The sequence below is a fragment of the Capricornis sumatraensis genome, chromosome 2 (assembly GCF_032405125.1).
Source record: "Capricornis sumatraensis isolate serow.1 chromosome 2, serow.2, whole genome shotgun sequence".
Taxonomy (NCBI): domain Eukaryota; kingdom Metazoa; phylum Chordata; class Mammalia; order Artiodactyla; family Bovidae; genus Capricornis; species Capricornis sumatraensis.
In genome coordinates, this window is record NC_091070.1 from 35,213,252 (window position 1) to 35,234,960 (window position 21,709).

At 40.0% G+C, this 21,709-nt stretch overlaps 1 protein-coding gene across 1 annotated transcript in view; it reads left to right on the forward strand.

Moving 5' to 3' along the window:
• Window positions 1–7,696: 7,696 nt before the first annotated feature.
• DLGAP5 (DLG associated protein 5) overlaps window positions 7,697–21,709 on the forward strand; it is a 42,224-nt gene continuing 28,211 nt past the window's right edge. The window contains exons 1-4 of the mRNA XM_068965816.1: window positions 7,697–7,768; window positions 10,210–10,448; window positions 16,176–16,369; window positions 21,240–21,302. Of these exons, the coding sequence (XP_068821917.1) occupies window positions 10,211–10,448; window positions 16,176–16,369; window positions 21,240–21,302 (495 nt within the window). The 5' untranslated portion in view covers window positions 7,697–7,768; window position 10,210. The remainder of the gene's footprint in view (window positions 7,769–10,209; window positions 10,449–16,175; window positions 16,370–21,239; window positions 21,303–21,709) is intronic.

Sequence of the window (21,709 nt, forward strand, 5' to 3'; positions counted from 1 at the left end):
GGCTACCAATGGCTGAAATTATAACAATGTGAGCAACAAAATAAAGTAGTATTAGTATATAACCCAAAGCATAAAATAAACGACCACAAGTTCTAAGGTAAATGATTGCCTAAACAAATAATTGGGGAGAAGAGACAAATTTCCCATGTAGAACAGTTTCAAACAATTTATGTCCACATTTTGTACTCAAGAAGCATAACTTCCCAGGCATTAAGAGTGGTCTGCTCACACTTCCTTTCAAGGAGTATAGTACGGAAAGGGGGAGAGTAGTTTTACATTGGAGAAATCTGACAAGCACTACCTCAACCAAATAATCAAGGTTAACATTAACAGTAATAAGTCATGTAGATTTTATATACTCACTGTGATATGATGTGAAAGGTACTTCACCTCTATGGTATTTTTCCCAAAGACATAATCCCAGTCTATGTATAGGAAAAACATCAGACAAATTCCTATTAAGGGTCATTCTACAAAATACCTGACCAGTACTCCTCAAGACTGTTAAGGTTAACAAAAATAAGGAAAAGTCTGAGAAGATATCTAAGAAGTCTAATGCAACATGATGACCAAATGTAATATGGTATCTTGGAAGAGAAAAAAACCAATGGATAAAAACTAAAGATATCTGAATAAAATATGGACTTTAGTTAATAATAATGTATCAGTATCATTTCATTAATTGTAACAAATATACCATACTAATATAACAGGGAGAAATGAATATGGGGCATATGAGAACTCATCTTATTATCTTTGTAATTTTTCTGTTAATCTAAAGCTATTCTAAAATTAAAGGTTTGTTATTTTAAAAGGTTAACCTTTTTAAAAAGGGAAAATTATTAAAAATACATGTATCTGAAAAAAGACTTGGACTCAGAATAGATAAAACTTCTATAATTGAATACTAAAAAGACAATTAAATTTTAAGAGATAACCCTCAATTTTAAAAACATAGGCAAAAGACTTGAACAGGAATTTCAAAAAACAAGATACAAAAGTAGTCAATAAGCACATGAAAAAATGCTCATCATCATTAGCTATTGGGGAACTACAAAATGAGAATGAGATACCATTTTATACCCACCAGAAGGGTTAAAATTAAAGAGTGATAACTCAAAATGTTGGCAAGCATGTGGAACAATGGGAGCTCTTAAACATCATTAGTGAGAGTGTAAAATGGTATAGAGGAACCAGAGATCAAATTGCCAACATTCACTGGATCATGGAAAAAGCAAGAGAGTTCCAGAAAAACATCTATTTCTGCTTTATTGACTATGCCAAAGCTTTTGATTGTGGGGATCACAATAAACTGTGGAAAATTCTGAAAGAGGATGGGGATGGGAATACCAGACCACCTGACCTGCCTCTTGAGAAACCTATATGCAGGTCAGGAAGCAACAGTTAGAACTGGACATGGAACAACAGACTGGTTCCAAATAGGAAAAGGAGTACGTCAAGGCTGTATATTGTCACCCTGCTTATTTAACTTCTATGCAGAGTACATCATGAGAAATGCTGGGCTGGAAGAAGCACAAGCTGGAATCAAGATTGCTGGGAGAAATCTCAATAACCTCAGATATGCAGATGACACCACCCTTATGGCAGAAAGTGAAGAGGAACTCAAAAGCCTCTTGATGAAAGTGAAAGAGGAGAGTGAAAAAGTTGGCTTAAAGCTCAACATTCAGAAAACTAAGATCATGCCATCTGGTCCCATCACTTCATGGCAAATAGATGGGGAAACAGTGGAAACAGTTTCAGACTTTATTTGGGGGGGCTCCAGAATCACTGCAGATGGTGACTGCAGCCATGAACTTAAAAGACGCTTACTCCCTGGAAGGAAAGTTATAACCAACCTAGATAGTGTATTGAAAAGCAGAGACATTACTTTGCCAACAAAGGTCCGTCTAGTCAAGGCTATGGTTTTTCCAGTGGTCATGTTTGGATGTGAGAGTTGGACTGTGAAGAAAGCTGAGTGCCGAAGAATTGATGCTTTTGAATTGTGGTGTTGGAGAAGACTTGTGAGGGTCCCTTGGACTGCAAGGAGATCCAACCTATTCATTCTAAAGGAGATCAGTCCTGGGATTTCTTTGGAAGGAATGATGCTAAAGCTGAAACTCCAGTACTTTGGGCACTTCATGTGAAGAGCTGACTCATTGGAAAAGACTCTGATGCTGGGAGGGATTGGGGGCAGGAGGAGAAGGGGACGACAGAGGATGAAATGGCTGGATGGCATCCCCAACTCGATGGACATCAGTTTGGGTGAACTCTGGGAGTTGGTGATGGACAGGGAGGCCTGGCGTGCTGCAGTTCATGGGGTTGCAGACTGAGCGACTTCACTTTAAAGAGTCGGACACGAATGAGTGACTGAACTGAACTGAAAATGGTACAACCACTTTCGAAGACTGCTTGGCAATTTTTTATAAAATTAAGCATACCCAGAATGACCCAGAAATACCACATCTACATTTCCCCAAGAGAAATAAAACATGCTCACAGACAGGCTTGTACAAGAATGTTTATAGAAACTTTATTCATAATTAAAAGGTAGCCAAAGCAAACTTAAAAAAGAAAAATAAAGCTAGAGGCATCACACTCCTAGACTTGAAATTATACTACAAAGTTACAGTAATCAAAATAGTATGGTACTAGCACAAAAACAGACACATAGATCAATGGAACAGAATAGAGAGCCCAGAAACAAATCCATGCTTATATGCCCAATTAATTTATAAGGGAGGCAAGAATGGGGAGTGTAGAACAATTATGGGGAAATGATAGTCTCAATAAACAATGTTGGGGAAAGTGGACAACCTCTTGCAAAAAAATGAAATTGGGCCACTTTCTTACACCATATAAGAAAATAAACTCAGAATGGGACTCACCTGCTGGTACAGTGGTTAAGATTCTGTGCTTCCAACTCAGGGGGTACAGGTTCGATTCCTGGTCAGGGAGCTAAGATTCCACATGCCACATGGTGTGGCCAAAACATAGAAATAAATAAATAAACTCAGAATGGATTATAGATTTCAATGTAAAACCTGAAACCACAAAATCCGTAGAAGAAAACCTAGGTAGTAACCTTTTTGACTTTCTTCTTAGCAATATTTCTTGAATATGTCTTCTCAGGCAAGGTTAATAAAAACAAAAATAAATAAAGGGGACTTCATCAAACTAAAAATCTGCAGAATGAAAGAAACCAACAAAACAAAATGGCAACCCAATGAATGGGAGAAGATACTTGAAAAGATAAACCAAAATGGCATTGATAGCCAAAATATACAAAGGAATCACAGCTCAACATCAAAAAAAAAAAAATAACCTGATTAAACAAGAAGATATGAATAGATATTTTTCCAAAGAAGACATACAGATGACCAATAGGCACATGAAAAGGTGCTTAGCACCCCCATCATCAGGGACATACAAATCAAAACCACAGAGAACTACCTCCTCACACCCGTTGGAATGGCTATTATCAAAAATATTAAAAAATAACAAGTGTTGGCAAGTATGTAGAGAATAGGGACCCCTTTTGCATTGTTAGTTGAAATGTAAATTATTGCAGTCACTGTGGAAAACTGTACAGTTTCCTCAAAAAACTAAAAAGACTACCATATGATCTAACAATTTCACTTCTGGGTATTTATTTGAAGAAAGTGAAAACATAATTTGAAACGATAGGTATGCCTATGTTTGCTGTTGTTGTTTAGTCACTAAATCATGTCTGACTCCTTGCAATCCCATGGACTGTAGTCTGTCAGGCTCCTCTGTCCATGGGATTTTTCCAGGCAAGAATACTGGAGAGAGTTGCCATTTCCTTCTCCAGGGATCTTCCTGACCCAGGGATCGAACCCGTATCTCTTGCTTGGCAGGAGGATACTTCACCACTGAGCCACCAGGGAAGCCCTACCACTATGTCCACTGCAATATGTAGCTAATTTACAATAGCCAAGATATGGAAGCAATCTAAATGTCCATTGATGGTTGAGTGGATATAGTAAGGCATGGTATACCTATGTACAATGGAATATTACTCAACCATTTATGGCAACATGGATGGACCTGGAGGGTAATATGCCAAGTGAAATAAATCTGACAGAAAAACAAATATCATATAATTTCATTTATATGTGTAATCTAAAAAACAAAACAAGTGAATAAACAAAACAGAAACAGACTCATAAATACAGAGAATAAACTGTTGGTAGTCAGGAGAGGGAGTGGGGGGAATGGACCACATTGGTGAAAGGGATTAAGAGGTACAAATTTTCAACTATAAAACCAACATCACAGAATATAGTAAATAACATTATAACAATATTGTATGGTGATTGATGGTAGCTGGATTTATTGTAGTGATCATTCCATAATGTATAAAATATTGAGTCACTATACTGTACACTTGAAACTAATACTATGTTAATTAGAGCTCAGTATTAAAAAAAATTTCACATTTATATTTCTCTAAGATAAATAAAGCATGCCCACAAAAAGACTTGTACAAGATTGTTTATAGCCACTTTATTCATAATAGCTGAAAACTGGAGCAATCCAAATATTATCCATCAACAGGAGAATGGATGGCAAATTATTCAATGGAACACTTCAGTTTAGTTCAGTCACTCAATCGTGTCCGACTCTTTGTGACCCCACTGACTGCAGCAGGCCAGGCCTCCCCATCCATCATCAACTCCTGGAGTTTACTCAAATTCATATCCATTGAGTCGGTGATGCCATCTAACCATCTCATCCTCTGTCGTCCTCTTCTCTTTCCGCCTTTACTCTTTCCCAGCATCAGGGTCTCTTCAAATGAGTCAGCTCTTCGCATCAGGTGGCCAAAGTATTGGAGTTTCAGCTTCAACATCAGTCCTTCCAATGAATATTCATGGGTGATTTCCTTTAGGATGGACTGGTTGGATCTCCTTGCAGTCCAAGGGACTCTCAAGAGTCTTCTCCAACACCACAGTTCAAAAGCATCAATTCTTTGGTGCTCTGCCTTCTTCACAGTCCAACTCTCACATCCATACATGACTACTGGAAAAACAATAGCTTTGACTAGATGGAACTTTGTTCGCCAAGTAATGTCTCTGCTTTTGAATATGCTGTCTAGGTTGGTCATAACTTTTCTTCCAAGGAGCAGGCATCTTTTAAATTTCATGGCTGTAGCCACCATCTGCAGTGATTTTGGAGCATGCCCCCCAAAATAAAATCTGTCACTGTTTCCACTGTTTCCCCATTTCCCATGAAGTGATGGGACCAGATGCCATGATCTTCGTTTTCCGAATGTTGAGGTTTAAGTCATCTTTTTCACTCTCCTCTTTCACTTTCATCAAAAGGCCCTTTAGTCCTTCTTCACTTTCTGCTGTAAGGGTGGTGTCATCTGCATATCTGAGCTTATTGATATTGCTCCCGGCAATCTTGATTCCAGAGTGTGCTTCATCCAGCCCAGCGTTTCTCATGATGTACTCTACATATAAGTTAAATAAGCAAGGTGACAATATACAGTCTTGATGAACTCCTTTCCCTATTTGGAACCAGTCTGTTGTTTCACGTCAAGTTCTAGCTGTTGCTTCCTGACCTGCATACATTTTCTCAAGAGGCAGGTCAGGTGGTCTGGAATTCCCATCTCTTTTAGAATTTCCCACAGTTTATTGTGATCCCCACTATCAAAGGCTTTGGCATAGTCAATAAAACAGAAGTAGATGTTTTTCTGGAACGCTTTTGCTTTTTTGATGATCCAACGGACTTTGGCAATTTGATCTCTCATTCCTTTGCCTTTTCTAAATCCAGCTTGAACATCTGGAATTTCATGGTTCATGTACCGTTGAAGCCTGGCTTGGAGAAATTTGAGCATTACTTTGCTAGCATGTGAGAGGAAAAGACTCTTGAGAGTTCCTTGGACTGCAAGGAGATCCAACCAGTCCATCCTAAAGGAGATCGGTCCTGGGTGTTCATTGGAAGGACTGATGTTGAAGCTGAAACTCCAATACTTTGGCCACCTGATGCGAAGAGCTGACTCATTTGGAAAGACTCTGATGCTGGGAAAGACTGAGGTCAGGAGGAGAAGGGGACAACAGAGGATGAGATGGTTGGATGGCATCATTGACTCAGTGGACGAGTTTTGGTAAACTCTGGGAGTTGGTGATGGACAGGGAGGACTGGTGTGCTGTGGTTCATGGGGTTGCAAAGAGTCGGCCATGACTGAGCAACTGAACTGATATGATATTGGTACTGAGATGAGTGTAATTGTGCTGTAGTTTGAGCATTCTTTGGCATTGCCTTTCTTTGGGATTAGAATGAAAACTGACCTTTTCCAGTTCTGTGGCTACTGCTCAGTTTTCCAAATTAGCCGGGATACTGGGTGCACCACTTGCACAGCATCATCTTTTAGGATTTGAAATAGCTCAACTGGAATTCCATCATCTCCACTAGTTTGTTCCTAGTGATGCTTCCGAAGGCCCACTTGACTTCACATCCCAGGATGTCTGGCTCTAGGTGAGTGATCACACCATCCTACTCAGCAATAAAAACAACAAGGCTGATTCATGCAAAGGTAGGGATGGATCTTGCAAACAATACACTGAGAGAAAGGCAAACAGGAGAGTACCTACCACTCCTATTTTTAAGGTGACAGAAATCAGAAGAGTGAGCACCTACACGCTGGGAGATTTAGAATGGGGCTTGAGGAACTCAAAGGTTTTGAAAATGCTCTCATATCCTGACTGAGTGGTGGTTACACAGCTGATTACATTTAGCAAAACTCATCAGATTATACACTAAAAAAACCTATGCTTCTGAATGTAATTACTTTATATCTATTTTTTAAAGTAGACGAGAAAACAGACAAGTAACAAGTAATAAAACTAATAATGATTTAAGGAGCAATTTGGTGTGATAAAACTTTCTTTAAAACTTTAAGCGAAGAAAATATTTCATTAAGTTCAGCTGATTTATGTAATTAAACAAGGACATTAAAAAGCCGGGCAAATAAAAAACAACAATAAAAAGCCCTGCAAACTCTGACTCCCCTCTCCTCCATCCGTCCTTTCTCCGATACCCGCGAGGGCCATGTAGCTGCAGAAGCGAGGCAAGCGTAGCCCACAGCCAACCACCCGCCACTCCCGCTTCTAGCCCGCCCCGCTCCCCGCCCTCCCACCGCTCCCCGCCCCGCCCTCCCACCGCTCCCCGCCCCGCCCTCCCACCGCTCCCCGCCCCGCCCTCCCACCGCTCCCCGCCCCGCCCTCCCACCGCTCCCCGCCCCGCCCTCCCACCGCTCCCCGCCCCGCCCTCCCACCGCTCCCCGCCCCGCCCTCCCACCGCTCCCCGCCCCGCCCTCCCACCGCTCCCCGCCCCGCCCTCCCACCGCTCCCCGCCCCGCCCTCCCATCGCTCCCCGCCCCGCCCTCCCACCGCTCCCCGCCCCGCCCTCCCACCGCTCCCCGCCCCGCCCTCCCACCTCCGTCAATAGAGCATCCCGGACACGCCCAGAGTCCGCTCACACCTACCCTTTGAATGGTCCGTTCACCTTTCAATCAATTCAAATATGGCAAGGAGCGAGCCAATAGCGAGTCTCGTCGAGGGGAAGAGGCGGGCACTTTTTACCGGAAGTGTTGGTTAAAATACCTCCAATCAGCGGCTCTGTGCGGGAAGTTTGAATTTTGTCGCTTCTTGCTGTAGACGTTCCTTCTTCGGAGGCGGTGGTGGTCTTCCGGGCCCAGAGGGTTCCTTTTAGTTTGGTTGAGGTTTAACGCTAGAAACTGCCTCAGGTAGGTGGGTGCTGGGGAGCTGGAGGAGGACACGGTTCGCTTCTTTCTAGAAGTTATAAAAGCGTCCGAGGACTGGCGGCAACGCTCTGAACGTCGCTTGGGGGAGCTTCTTCTAGGACCGCATTACCTCTCCTTCCGGAAGCTGTTGACGCAGTCCTCTGGAAGAGTAAATATTTGTTGAGAAGATCTGTGTATCAGCAGCATTTCTCCACCGGGGTGTAATTGGCATTTGGCCCCAACTTTATTGCAGTAGCTCCTTACAGATTATGTGACAACTAAAAACGCTTGGGTTGACAATCCCTAGGCAAGCAAGACTAAGTAAGGCATTCTAGACTTTCAGGCTGGCAGAAACTCCAGTCAAGAGTAGAGAACTTAAATGTGTGTGAAGGGCCGGGCTGCGGGGCTGGGGATTTCAGCTCCACTACCTTTTAACAGTGCTTATGTGGGCAGTTAATTTATCTCATCTGTATAGGAAATGGCAACCCACTCCAGTGTTCTTGCCTGGAGAATCCCAGGGACGGGGGAGCTTGGTGGGCTGCCGTCTATGGGGTTGCACAGAGTCGGACACGACTGAAGCGACTTAGCAGCAGCAGCAGCGGCAGCATACTACCTTTTAGGATTTAGATGATAATAAAATATGCCTTTAGTGTTAGTCCTTTCTCGCTTTGCTGTGTACAGTACAGTGCTATGCCGTATTTTAAATAACTAATACATAATTTTTATTTTTTCTTTAATAACTGCTTAATATTGTTGCAGGAAAAGCCAATTTTGACTCCAGGTTGGAACCGTTTCTTTGACTTGCTTTTCCGTTGCTTTTGTTATTATAATCATACATAATGTCCTGCCTCAGAGAATTCTACCCCTCTGCTTGACTCTTAAACGAAAATTAAAATGCCTTTGTTCAGAACTCTAGACATTAGTGTGCCATCTTCTTGGTCAGCTCTCAGGAATAAAGTCCTTACCTCTACACGTCATCTCCCCTTCATTGGCCTGCTGTGCAGCAAGGAGAGCAGGTGTTCCATAGTATTTGTGAGAAGTGGTAAATCAAATAGTAGAGGAGAGTTCTTGATAAAAAGCACAGTTCTTTATCACTTCCTCTGGACCCTTCAAAAAGAATGTTTTTAGCATTCAGTTCAGTCGCTTAGTCATGTCGGACTCTTTGTGACCCCATGGACTGCATCTTGCAAGGCTTTCCTGTCCATCACCAACTCCTTGGAGCTTGGTCAAACTCATGTCCATCGAGTTGGTGATACTGTCCAACCATCTCATCCTCTGTCATTCCCGTCTCCTGCCTTCAGTCTTTCCCAGCATCAGGATGTTTTCTAATGAGTCATTCAAATCAGATGAATTCTCCTATTTTATACTCTATTGATTGCTTGAAATAGCATTTTAATTTGCCTCACTTCTTATGCAGATTTTTATGTGCAGTTTTCTAGGGTACTTTCTTAGTTATTCTTGTTGTTGAAGAGCATTATGTGCTTATATATTTTTAAAATTCCTTGTGACAGACTTTCCATCCTTCCCTGCGCCGCCCCCCCTCCCCCGCCCCTCTTTAGAGAATTGGTCCTTTTTCTCCAGTTTGGCTTAGTTGTTCTCTCCACTAGTTGTTTAGGTGAGGCTCTTAGATATTCCAGTTTCCTTTATTCTCTTTCTCAGTTGGAGCCTGGTAGGCTACAGTTGATGGGGTCTCAAAAAGTCTGACAGGACTGAGCGACTTCTCTTTCACTTTCATTTGGATCCACAGTTTCTTAGAACCCATGACATCATCTTTCTTGTTCTCTCTTGTTTTACTTCAATACATTCTCAGGGGTCTTTCTAAGAAAAGAGTATATGCCAAATAAACTATATGACTTCTTATATAGCTAAAAGAATTTTATTCTGTCTCACCAAAGTAAGCATATGGTTATCCTTCTACATCATTATGGTACTTCTGGAAACCCTTTTTTCTCAATCTCATATTTGACTGCCTGTTTATCTTCTCTAACTATATAATAGACATCTTGTGGGTTTGTTTGTTTTTGTCTTTTGGGTTGAGAAAAAGTGCTAGGCTGCCTGCATTCATCAGCAGGGGAAGGTTAAGGCAACTATTCTGGATACTGTCCTTCATTTACTTTTCCCTATTTTCACCTTTACTTCATACATTTTGCAGCGTTCTCTATGGTAAGCCTAGAATCTCTTGTTTCTATTCCAAACCTTGGCTTCCTGGACTTCACTTCACCTGTCAAACAAGTTCCTATTCAGAACCCCAAAATAGTTTGTAGCATCTTCTCTTTTGATAACTTTCTTCCCACTCTTAAGTCACATGTACATTCCATTTTGTATTTTAACATTTTTATTTCAGAAAGCTCTGAAGTGGTATAGGAAGTGAACTGGAATCTTGAGTTTTTAAAATATAAAATGAAATTCCATGTAAGTTTGTCTTTCTCTCTTTTTCCTGACAGGATGTCTTCATCACATTTTGCCAGTCGGCACAGAAAGGATTTAAGTACTGACATGATTAGAACTAAAATTGCTCATAGAAAATCACTGTCTCAGAAGGAAAACAGACATAAGGAATATGAACGAAATAGACACTTTGGTTTGAAAGATGTCAACATTCCAACCTTGGAAAGTAGAAGTCTTCTTGAATTAGATGAGACATCTCAAGAGCTTGTTCCAGAAAAGGCCAGTATCAAGCCAAGTAAGTAAAGGTTGATTGTAATTTCAAGTGCTTTGAAGAGTAATATCTGAGAGTATTATTACCTGAGAGTATTAATATCTGAGGTTTAAAAAAACCCTGACCAGAAGAATGGAGTTTTGAAATAACATTCTAAATAACTGTGTTTTCTACAATTAAGTACTGCCTATTTCAAGCAAAGACTGAACGTCCCTATCTAGGCTAACGCCATTCACCTATGGAGTATTATAACATTTTTTACCTATATGGCCTTATAGGAATCCTAATTTCTTACTTCTAGAGCTTAGGTAAGATAAACATTAACAAGATAAGTTGATAAGGGTTATATAAAAATATAACTGATGATGAGAATTTGCATGCTGCAATTAAAAATACATATGGATATGCTTGATTGAAGTATCTACAAAGTAAGGATACTAAATCAAAGTATTCATCCCTGTAGTTTGCCTAGAAGGATTTGGGGTGGTTAGGAGGGGAAGAACCAATTAAAAAAGAAAGGAATGGTCTCAGCAAAAGATAAAGATAATAAAAACGAGTGTCTTAGAAGGCAAGGGATACTATAGAATAGAAGGAAGAGAACTGGAAAGTGGCATGCATTTGCAGAATGAGTCATTGGACTCCTATTTAGTTGTGTTTATATAGCAGGTACTAGGAGCTAGATTGGGAGAAGGCAGTGGCACCCCACTCCAGTACTCTTGCCTGGAAAATCCCATGGACGGAGGAGCCTGGTGCGCTGCAGTCCATGGGGTCGCTAAGAGTCGGGCACGACTGAGCGACTTCACTTTCGCTTTTCACTTTCATGCATTGGAGAAGGAAATGGCAACCCACTCCAGTATTCTTGCCTGGAGAATCCCAGGGATGGAGCAGCCTAGTGGGCTGCTGTCTTTGGGGTCACACAGAGTCGGACATGATTGAAGCGACTTAGCAGCAGCAGCAGCAGCAGCAGCAGGAGCTAGATTGCAGTGAAACAAAGCAAAGATGAACTTTGAAGAAATGGCAGAGAGAGATAGTCTTAGAAGTTTTATAGAGATGAGATGTCACATTATTCTAAGTGTTCACTGCTTCAGTTTTTATTATTTTTCCAGAACCAGTGTAATGTTTGACACATACCAGACACTCAACATATAAAGCTTAATTGCTTCTGTAAAAAGGAGGGGTGGGCTAAAACTATTTCTTCTAGATTTGTCATTTTTGTGATTCTAAAAGAAAGTGAGAGAAAAGAATTGATTAATATGTTGTAGCGTTTTTGTTTTTGAGATGAAGTGATGGTTTATGTTTGAAGATCAAAGGAAATGGGTTGGTCATTGAGAGGGATAGAGTAAAGGATAACATCTGTTAGGAGTTCAGAGGAAATGAAAACTGGGTCATAGAACTGTATAAGATGGACTTTGAAGAAAGAACTGACATTTTCTGTGAGAAGAGGTGATGTTATTGCCTTCTGAGTTGTCTTTTTGCTTCTACTTGGACCCTCTCAAACATTTCATTCCTCGGCCAAAATCTTTCAAATGAAATTTAACTTTGTCAGTGTGCTATTAAAGTGTCTTTTATTCCTCATTTGCAAAGGCATAGAGGTAGGAGTTGGAGAAGGCAATGGCAACACTCCAGTACTCTTGCCTGGAGAATCCCATGGGCGGAGGAGCCTGGTGGGCTGCAGTTCATGGGGTCGCGAAGAGTTGGACAAGACTGAGCAACTTCACTTTCACTTTTCACTTTCATGCATTGGAGAAGGAAATGGCCACCTACTCCAGTGTTCTTGCCTGGAGATACCAGGGACGGGGGAGCCTGGTGGGCAGCCATCTATGGGGTCGCACAGAGTCGGACATGACTGAAGCTACTTAGCAGCAGCAGCAGAGGTAGGAGTGGGCCAGGTGTTTTCCAGAGAAAGTGAATAGGGAAGCATGGCTGGAGAAAGCAAGCAAGTTCCCATAGAGCCTTTATGGCCTTATCATTATAAGGACATTGGCTTTTACTCTGGAATATTGGAGAAGGAAATGGCAATCCACTCCAGTACTATTGCCTGGAAAATCCCATGGACAGAGGAGCCTGGTAGGCCCCAGTCCATGGGGTCACAAAGAGTTGGACACGACTAAGCGACTTACTTACTATGAAATGTTTAGTGGGTTAATGAGTGTTTCTCTGATTTATGATTTAAAGGCATCTCGTTGGCTACTGTGTTGAGAATAGATTGTGGGGTGGCAAGCATAGCCACAGAGAGACCAGTTTGAAGACTGTTGTAATAATTTAGTACATGGTTGACCACAGTGGTGAAAGTGTGAAAGTGTTGGTTGCTCAGTCATGTCCAACTCTTGGCGACCCCGTGGACTATAGCCCACTAGGCTCCTCTGTCCTTGGAATTCTCCAGGCAAGAATACTGGAGTGGGTTGCCATTTCCTTCACCAGGTATCTTCCTGACCCAGGGATTGAACCTGGGTCTCCTGCATTGCAGGCAGACTGTTTACTGTCTGAACCACCAGGGAAGCCAGAGTGGTAGCAGCAAAAATAGTTGGTTGAATTCTGGATGTATTTTGAGGGTTGAACCAATATGATTTCTTAATGGATTCAATGTAAGGGTTGATAAAGAAAGAGAAGTCAAGGAAACTTCCCTGGAGGTTCACTGGTTCAAACTCCACTCTTCCACTGCAGGGGGTGAGGGTTCGATCCCTGGTAAGGGAACTAAGATCCCACATGCTGAGTGGCCAAAAAGTTAAATAAATATAGATGAGTAAGAAAGAGGAATCAAGATGATTCCAAAGTTTTTGGCCTGAGCACCTAAAAATATGAAGTGGCCATTTACTAAATTGTAAAGGACTGGGGGAGTGGTAAGACTGAGAGTTCAGTTTTACATGTGTTAAACTGAAGATGCTTATTAGATTTAAAAGAGATTTTGAAAAGGTAGTTGGATATCCAAGATGAGTTCAGAGAAGTCTGAGCTAGATATATAAATTCAGGTGTTGCCAACTTATACATGGTATTTTGGTTTTTTAAATATTTATTTGTTTGGCAGTGCCAAGTCTTACTTGTGGCACTCAATCTTCAATCTTCCTTGCAGCATATGGGATCTTAGATGTGGCATGTGGGGTCTAGTTCCCTGACCAAGGTTCAAACCTGCATCCCCTGCATTGTAGGATAGATTCTTGACCACTGGAGTGCTAGGAAATCCCCTGGAATTTTTTTTTTCCTGAATATTTTCCGTATGCAGTTGGATGAATCTGTGGCTGTGGAACCCAGGAATATGGAGAGTCAGCTGTAGAAAGGAAAGAAGTAGCATGCATTTTGTGTGCTGTTCCAGCCATATTCATTTGCGCATTGCAGGTGGGAAGTAGACACAGAGAGGCCTTTAATTGGAATTGGGATTTTGCCAGAGTGAGAGAGGGGCCAAAAAGTTGAAGTAGTGATTATGATGATAAATCATGGACTTTAAATTGGATATGAAAACACTTGATGTGAGGGAGGTGAAAGACAGTGAAAATATGATCGTAGGTCAGGAGCGCATTGGTACGTCCTGGTGGAGCCAAAGAATTTTTGGAAAGATAAGATATGGTAATCAGAGAGTGGATTTCTTAAAATTGGGCTGATGAAGGATATACAGTATTTATCAGTAATAGTGAGGTCTCAAGTGCCTGGTTATCTCATGAATGAATACAGGTGTGACAGGAAATTGGTCCTCTGAGCCCTTGCAGTTTCTGGCAGGGCCTGGGTTGATCAGACCTCTCTCTCTTTGGCTGGTTAGTTGCATTTGACCACAAGCAGTGTGGTCTGTGAATGTTATTCTATGCGTGCCATGACACGAGAAAGGTTGAAGTACTGGTATGGGTGTGATCATGGGAATGGGTACCTGAGATACAGTGGAAGAGAGATCACTGGAAGAAAGAACACCTAAGAACTGAGAAGCTAGGGTACTGGATGAGTCATCAAGATTTGTGCAAGAGTAGTGATGGAGACAATGACAGTGAGCCACGAGCTAAAGCCATCAAGGAAGGAGAAACAAACGTGGAAGCAGATTGAGATACTGGGTAGTTAGATCTGATGACATGAAATGTAATGCTGGGATCTTTAAATGAAGAAGAAGACATAATCAGGAACCAACAATGAGGTCATCTCTCCTCTTTAGGTGCAGTGATACTCTGGTGTGGGAGAAAAAACAGTCAGCCTCTTGAGAGGACAACTAGGGAAGCAGTGACTTCAGGGGACAGCCAGGTTTCAGTTCAGTCAAGAGCTGAGGGGAACCTTCAGAGAAGTCGAAGATAAAGGGGTTTGTTGGTGACTGACCACTTGATCATCTGTGCTTTTGCATATTCTGTACTCTGCCTGGGGGTTTCTTTTATTTAACAATTTTATCAAGGTCCAATTTATATACTATAAATTTCCCTCATTTTAAGTATATACCTTTTTGTAGTAAATTTACTCAGTTATGCAGTTATGTATGGATTATTTTTAATCCTTACCCAGGGGACAAACACTTACTTATTCCTCTGAACCCTTTTTAGGTGTGCTATCTTAAGGAAGCATTTCCTGATCTCTCCAGATAGCTGTTGTACTGATTCTTTATTATGTGCATTCTCCTTTTTATATCATGCTAAACTGAAACTACGTTCCCTTGAGCGCCTCAAGGGCAGACATTTTCTTACTTATTCTTCCTACCTAAAAATGTCTCACACACGGTAGCCACTTATATTTTTCATATAAAAATGTTTCAGCAAACCTTATTATATTAAATAAGCATTATATTGTAAAATGCTTCATAGTTTAAAGAAACATAAGAAGATTTATGTAGAAAACCTAAATTGAGCTAAAGAAACTGACAGCCCAAATATCAAAAGAAAGAAATAGTATTAGTTACCCCAAAATTCAGTGGCTTAAAACAATAAATGTTTATTAATTTACACAGTTTTTGTGGGTCAGGAATTTGAGTGCAGCTTGGCTAGGTGGTTCTGGAGACTGCAGTCAGGATGTTATCCAGGATGCATCTGAGGGCTTGACTGAGACTGGAAATCTGCTTCTACCATACTGTTTGATTATTGTAAAGGATTCGCTTCTAAAGTGACTCATTCATGTGACCAGCAAGTTGATGCTGGCTTTTGGCAAGAGGCCATAGTTCTTTGTCATGCAGACATCTCTGTGCGGCTTCCTGAGTCTCCTTACAGTTCCACGTGGCCACTGGCATCCCCCCAGAACAAGTGATCTAAGAGTGTTTGCTAAGTTGCTTCAGTTGTGTCTGTGACCCTGTGGACTGTAGCCCTCGAGACTCCTCTGTCCACGGGGATTCTCCAGGCAAGAATGCTGGAGTGTGTTGCCATGCCCTCCTTCAGGGGATCTTCCCAACCCAGGAGCTAACCTGCATAGTCATGGAGTTGTTCTCCATCGTTTCCACAGTACTTTCTTGGTCACACAGGTCGGCCCTGTTCAGACGGCAGGGGATGACACAAGACATGGCTGCCTGGAGGCGAGAATCCCTGGATGTCAGCTTGGAGTCTGGCTGTCACAGAAGTTAACTAATTTAAAAGGGAAGTAATACATCCCTAGTACATAGCAAGCAATTAGATATTTGAGCAAGTGAAGTCAAAAGAAATAGGAATTTTAAGACAGGTGGAAATAAATTGAAGGACTGAGGAATTAATAGGAAGTTACTAAAAGCACTTCTTAGCAACAGTTGAAGTTAGAAGTTAAGATATTTGCCTAACTTTCTATCTGAAATATTTTATATACTGTTTTTTCTTTTTTCCTACTTAGAGTCAACAAAAACTGTTGTCTTTGATCAACGAAAACAGATGCTCCAAAAATACAAAGAAGAAAAACAACTTCAAAAATTGAAAGAGCAGAGAGAGAAAACTAAACGAGGAGTATTTAAAGTGGGTCTTTATAGACCTGATATGCCTTGTTTTCTTTTCTCAAACCAGAATGCTATGAAAGCTGAGCCAAAAAAGGTTAGTATCCTAACTTGATACAGAGAAATAGTTGCTTTTAACTGGTATTTTCTTTAAAGATTAGATGACTAAAATAATCATTTCCCTGAGTCCCCTAGTTGATAGCGGTGGGAATGACATCATAGTAACTCTGAAGATGAAAACAGAGTCTCTTGATGTAACTGCTGGTAGGTTGAGATTGGATAAAACCAGGGGAGAGATTGGAAAAAACCTGGTAGAGTCAGGCTAAACAGTGAATGCTGTGCCAGAGAATTTGGTATTTACCTTATAGGATATGCAGGGTTAAGGGAGGCTTATAAATGAGATTGTACCATTATCAAACTAATTTCAGGAAGATTACCTTGCCTTGAGGATTATAGTCTAGAAAGGCAAGCTTTTATAGATGGGAAGACCAGTTGTGAATCATATATTATGACTATTCTCTATACATAGATTAGGAGAAATGAGATAAGTGGACTGGGCCTTTGGTTTAAAAACAAGAAATAGGTTTAAGACATCATTTTCCCTGAGATATAATTGACATTAATTTCAGGTGTGGAACATAATGAGTCAGTATTTGTATACGTTATAAGATGACCACCGTAATTAGTCTAGTTAACATCTATCACCACACATAGTTACAAAAATTTTTTTCTCATGATGAGAACATTTAAGGTCTACTCTACAATGCTCAAACATACACTATAGTATTATTAACTGTAGTCACCATGCCGAATACTATATTCCCAGGACTGACTTGTTTTTAAAACTGGAAGTTTGTACTTTTTGACTATATTCACCCTTTTTGCCCAACCTGCACCTCTGGCAACCACCAGTCTGTTCTTTTTTTTTTTTTTTTAAGTTTAGTTTAATTAATTTATTTGGCTGCACCAGGTCTTTAGTTATGGCACATGCAGGGCTATTGATATTTGTTGTGGCATGTGGAATCTTTAGTTGTGGCATTCCAGCTCTTACTGATGGCATGCCAGATCTAGTTCCCTGACCAGGGATCGCACCTGGGACCCCTGCATTGGGGACACAGAGTCTTAGCCACGGGACCCTCAGGGAAGCCCCCCACCAGTCTGTTCTTTATCTAGGAGGTTGGGTTTTTTATTATTATTTGTTTAAACTTCCGAATATAAGTAAGGTCATATGGTATTTGTCTTTCTCTGGCTTATTTGTTTAAACTTCCAAATATAAGATCATATGGTATTTGTCTTTGTCCAACTTAGCATAATGCCCTCAGTGTCCATTCATGTTGTCACAAAAGGCAACATTTCCTTCTCTTTTCATGGCTGAATAATATTAAAAACACACAAATGGACTATTAGTTTCTTTATTCACTCATCCATTGATGGACACTTGGCTACTATAAATAATGCTGCAGTGTACATGGGGCTACATGTATCTTTTTGAGTCAGTGTTTTCATTTCCTTTGGATAAGTACCCAGAATTGGAAATGCTGGATCATATGGTAGTTCTAGTTTTAATTTTTTGAGGGTCTTCCATTCTTTTTCCATAGAGGCTGCACCAGTTTCCATTAACAACAACAGTGTGGTAGGGCTCCCTTTTCTCTATATCCTCACCAATGCTTATTATTTCTTGTCTTTTTGATAATGGCCTTTCTAACAGGTGTCATATAAGACTTCTTAAGAGATAAATTTGACAGGACTGGTGACCTCAAGTAAGTAGTGAGGGGTAAAGGAAGTTGAAGAGTTAAGGATGATTGTTCTGAAGATAATAGTTTGAGCAATAATACAAGTTTTATAAAAGGCTCTAAGTTTGTCCACCTCAGTTCAACTAACTCAAATTCATGTTTATTTTATGATTGAGTAATATTTCATTGTATATAGGTACCCTAACTTGTTAATCCATTCATCTGTCGATGGACATCTAGGTTGCTTTCATGTCCTGGCTGTTGTAATTAAGTGCTTCAGTGAATACTGGGGTACATGTGTCTTTCTGAATTATAGTTTTCCCAGGGTATATGCCCATTAGGGGGATTGCTAGAAAAATGATACAGATGAACCTATTTTCAGGGCAGGAATTGAGATGCAGATGCAGAGAACAGACTGTAGACACAGCAGGGGAAGAAAAGGGGGGGATGAATTGAGAGAGGAGCATTGAAATATATACATTACCATGTATAAAGTAGATAGCTAGTAGGAGGTTGCTGTGTAACACAGGAAGCTCAGCCTGGTGCTTTGTGATAAACTAGAGGCTAGACGGGAGAGTGGGGTGGGAGGGAGGCTTTATGAGGAAGGGGATATGCATATACATATAGTTGATTCATGTTGTATGGCAGAAACCAACACAACAATGTAAAGCAGTTAACCTTCTGATTAAAAATAAATTTTAAAGAAAGAATGTATGGGAAAAAAATAATATTACAAACTTTGCTACTGCTAAAAGAGATGAGGAAGGCAAGAAAAGGAATAAGCATAAGTTGGTGAATATTAATAACCTTTAAAAAAATCCTATTTGGAAATCAGGCTAGAGATTCATGCTAAAATGTGGATTTAGGATGTAATATTAGGAGTTTAAGTTGTAGGACTAAATGTAACCACTCCAGTAAGAATATGTACAATTATCTGAGTGAGGTCTAGAGAACAGCTTCAAGTGGGCAGCGATATGTTGAAAAGGACTGATCAAATGGCAAGAGAATAAATGCTAAAAGGAGGGGTGATGTAAAGAGAATGATGAGTAAGTCAAGGATGAAGTTTGACGTATACCCCAGCGTTCATTGCAGCACTATTTACAATAGCCACGAAGTAACTTAGATGTCTGTTGACAGATGAATGGATAAAGAAAATGTGGTAAGTCAGAAAGAGAAAACAAATATCTTAATGCATTTCTATGGAATCTAGAAAAATGGTACTGATGAACCTGTTTGCTGGGAAGGATTGGAGACACAGATGTAGAGAACAGACTTGCGGACACAGCAGGGGAAGGAGAGGGTGGGATGAACTGAGAAAGTACCTTTGGCGTATATACACTGTCACGTGTGAAACAGATAGCTGGTGGGGAGTTGCTGTATAACCCAGGGAGCCCAGCCAGGCGCTGTGATGACCTAGAGGGAGTGGCATGGGGGCAGAGAAGGGAGGCTCACGAGGGAGAAGAGATACATGTATGTGTGTATATATAATTAGGATTGTTGTATGGCAGACACCAACAACATTTTAAATCAATTTCCTCCAATTAAAAAGTAAATTTAAAACCTAAAAAAAAAAGTTGAAATTTGAACAGATCAATTGGACTGTAGATTAGGCAGTCATTGGTGGTTTGCAATTTAAAGATACATATAAATGAACTCATTGACTATATATACTCATTCCTGATTTAAGTAAGAATTGATAATATAAAGCCCCAAGATACTGCTTCTTTTTTAGGCCTCATGAATCTCAATAATTCGTTTGACAGATCTTTGATTATTTACTCTGTATGATCTTAGGATAATGTAGAAGAGACCAAAATTAATAGAATGTAGTTCAAGTGGAAAGATATAGATAAATACATTCTATATATTAGAGGAAGGAGAGACTGTTTGCATTGGAGGAACATCAGAGAAGACATCTTGGAAGGGATTAGATTTAAGCTATCTTTTCAAAAATATATAGGATGCCATTCATTGGTCTACACCATAAACAACTTTTAAAATATGATAAGAAATATGTGTAAGAGGAACAAGAGACCCATCATTGTGTTAAATAGTATGATTCAGTGAGGAGTCAATAATTGTTCTTCATTTTATTTAGGTAATAGCCATTGCTGAATTTTAATCCTTTTAAGTACTGTTAAGAAAAGCCTAATTTCTTTAGCACTAGGTTTTCATTGAGATTTGGAGAAGAAAAATGACTTCTCATCTAGAGAAGTCTGATTATGCTTCTTAAGAAATTTTATAGAGTTGATAAATATCTTATAATTTTTTAATCAGTCTTTCTCCTCAATTTTTCCCACATTTTTTGATCAGGTCTCCATTTTCTTACTGACAGTGAACAGCTGTGTAATCATGAGATTTGAAGGCAAATTGTCAAAGCTAGGGAATTAAGCTGTACAGTATCTTTTCATAAACAAGAAAAAAAATTCTAATACTCAAGTTTGTTCATCTGTGTGCTCAGTCGCTCAGCTATGTATGACTCTTTGTGACCCCATGGATTGTCATCCTCCCGGCTACTCTATCCATGGAATTTTCCAGACAAGAACACTAGAGCAGGTTGCCATTTTCTACTCCAGGGAATCTTCCCAGTTTGTTCATCTACCCCATTCCAAATATGTCCAGCTAATCATACTAATGAGGATTCTAATAACTTGGAAAATATGCTTTGAAATTTCTTCTCTTTCCTTATTGAATAATATGAGTAAGTTTTGAAGCTATTAAATTAAACATATTTTAAATCAAACCAGAACCAGAAAAAAAAAAAAAAAAAAAAACAGTAATTTAAGGAGTTCCCTGGCAGTCCAGTGGTTAGAACTCGGTGCTTTCACTGCTGGGGCTGGGATACAATCCCTTTTCAGGGAGCTAAGTTCCTGCAAGCTGTGCAGCATGGCCAAAAAACCCACAAAAGTTAAAAAAAAAAAAGAAAACAGTAAGTTAGCAAGTATCTTTTAGCTGTAAATGATTAATATAAATATATAAATTTAAAATATAAATATTTTTTATTTATAACTTTAAAATGAGAACTTTGGACTTCCCTGGGAGTCCAGGGATTAAGACTCTGAGCTTCCATTTCAGGAGGTGAGGGTTTGACCCCTGGTCAGGGAACTAAGATCCCACATGGCATGCTATGCAGCCACTCAAAAATAAATGTATAAAATGGGAGCTTTATGGAAATAAATTTTGCAGTTTATTTAATATATTTTTTAAACTTTATCTTCTTTTGACTGTTTTAAGGATGTTCCATCTTCTGTACGGATTACAAGGTCAAAGGCCAGAAACCAAATGGAGCTGACTAAGGTATAGTTGGTAGTTTAGTAGGTCAGTGTTACTAAAATGACAAATTGTCCTTTTTTTTCTGAGTAAGTAAATTTATTTTTAATTTAATGTCAGCTTTAAGCAATAGTGATTATTTTACCAGAGTTAATAGTACCAAAATAGATGCTGCTATATGGTGACAGAGCAGATTTGGCTACATGCCAAGGAAGCAGTCCCTTAAAATACTTTGCACAGACATCCTTTATGAGATCTATACTAAACTCGGACACATTCTTTTTTGTTTATTTACTGGGCTTTTATTATGTATCCCATGTCACCATGAAGCGCAGATAGAAGTAGAAAGCACACAGGGTGAGTTTTATAAATTTATGGTCTTCAAAACACTGGTTTGGATGAAGCTGCTAGGAGGATTACTAAAGTCAAGTGGG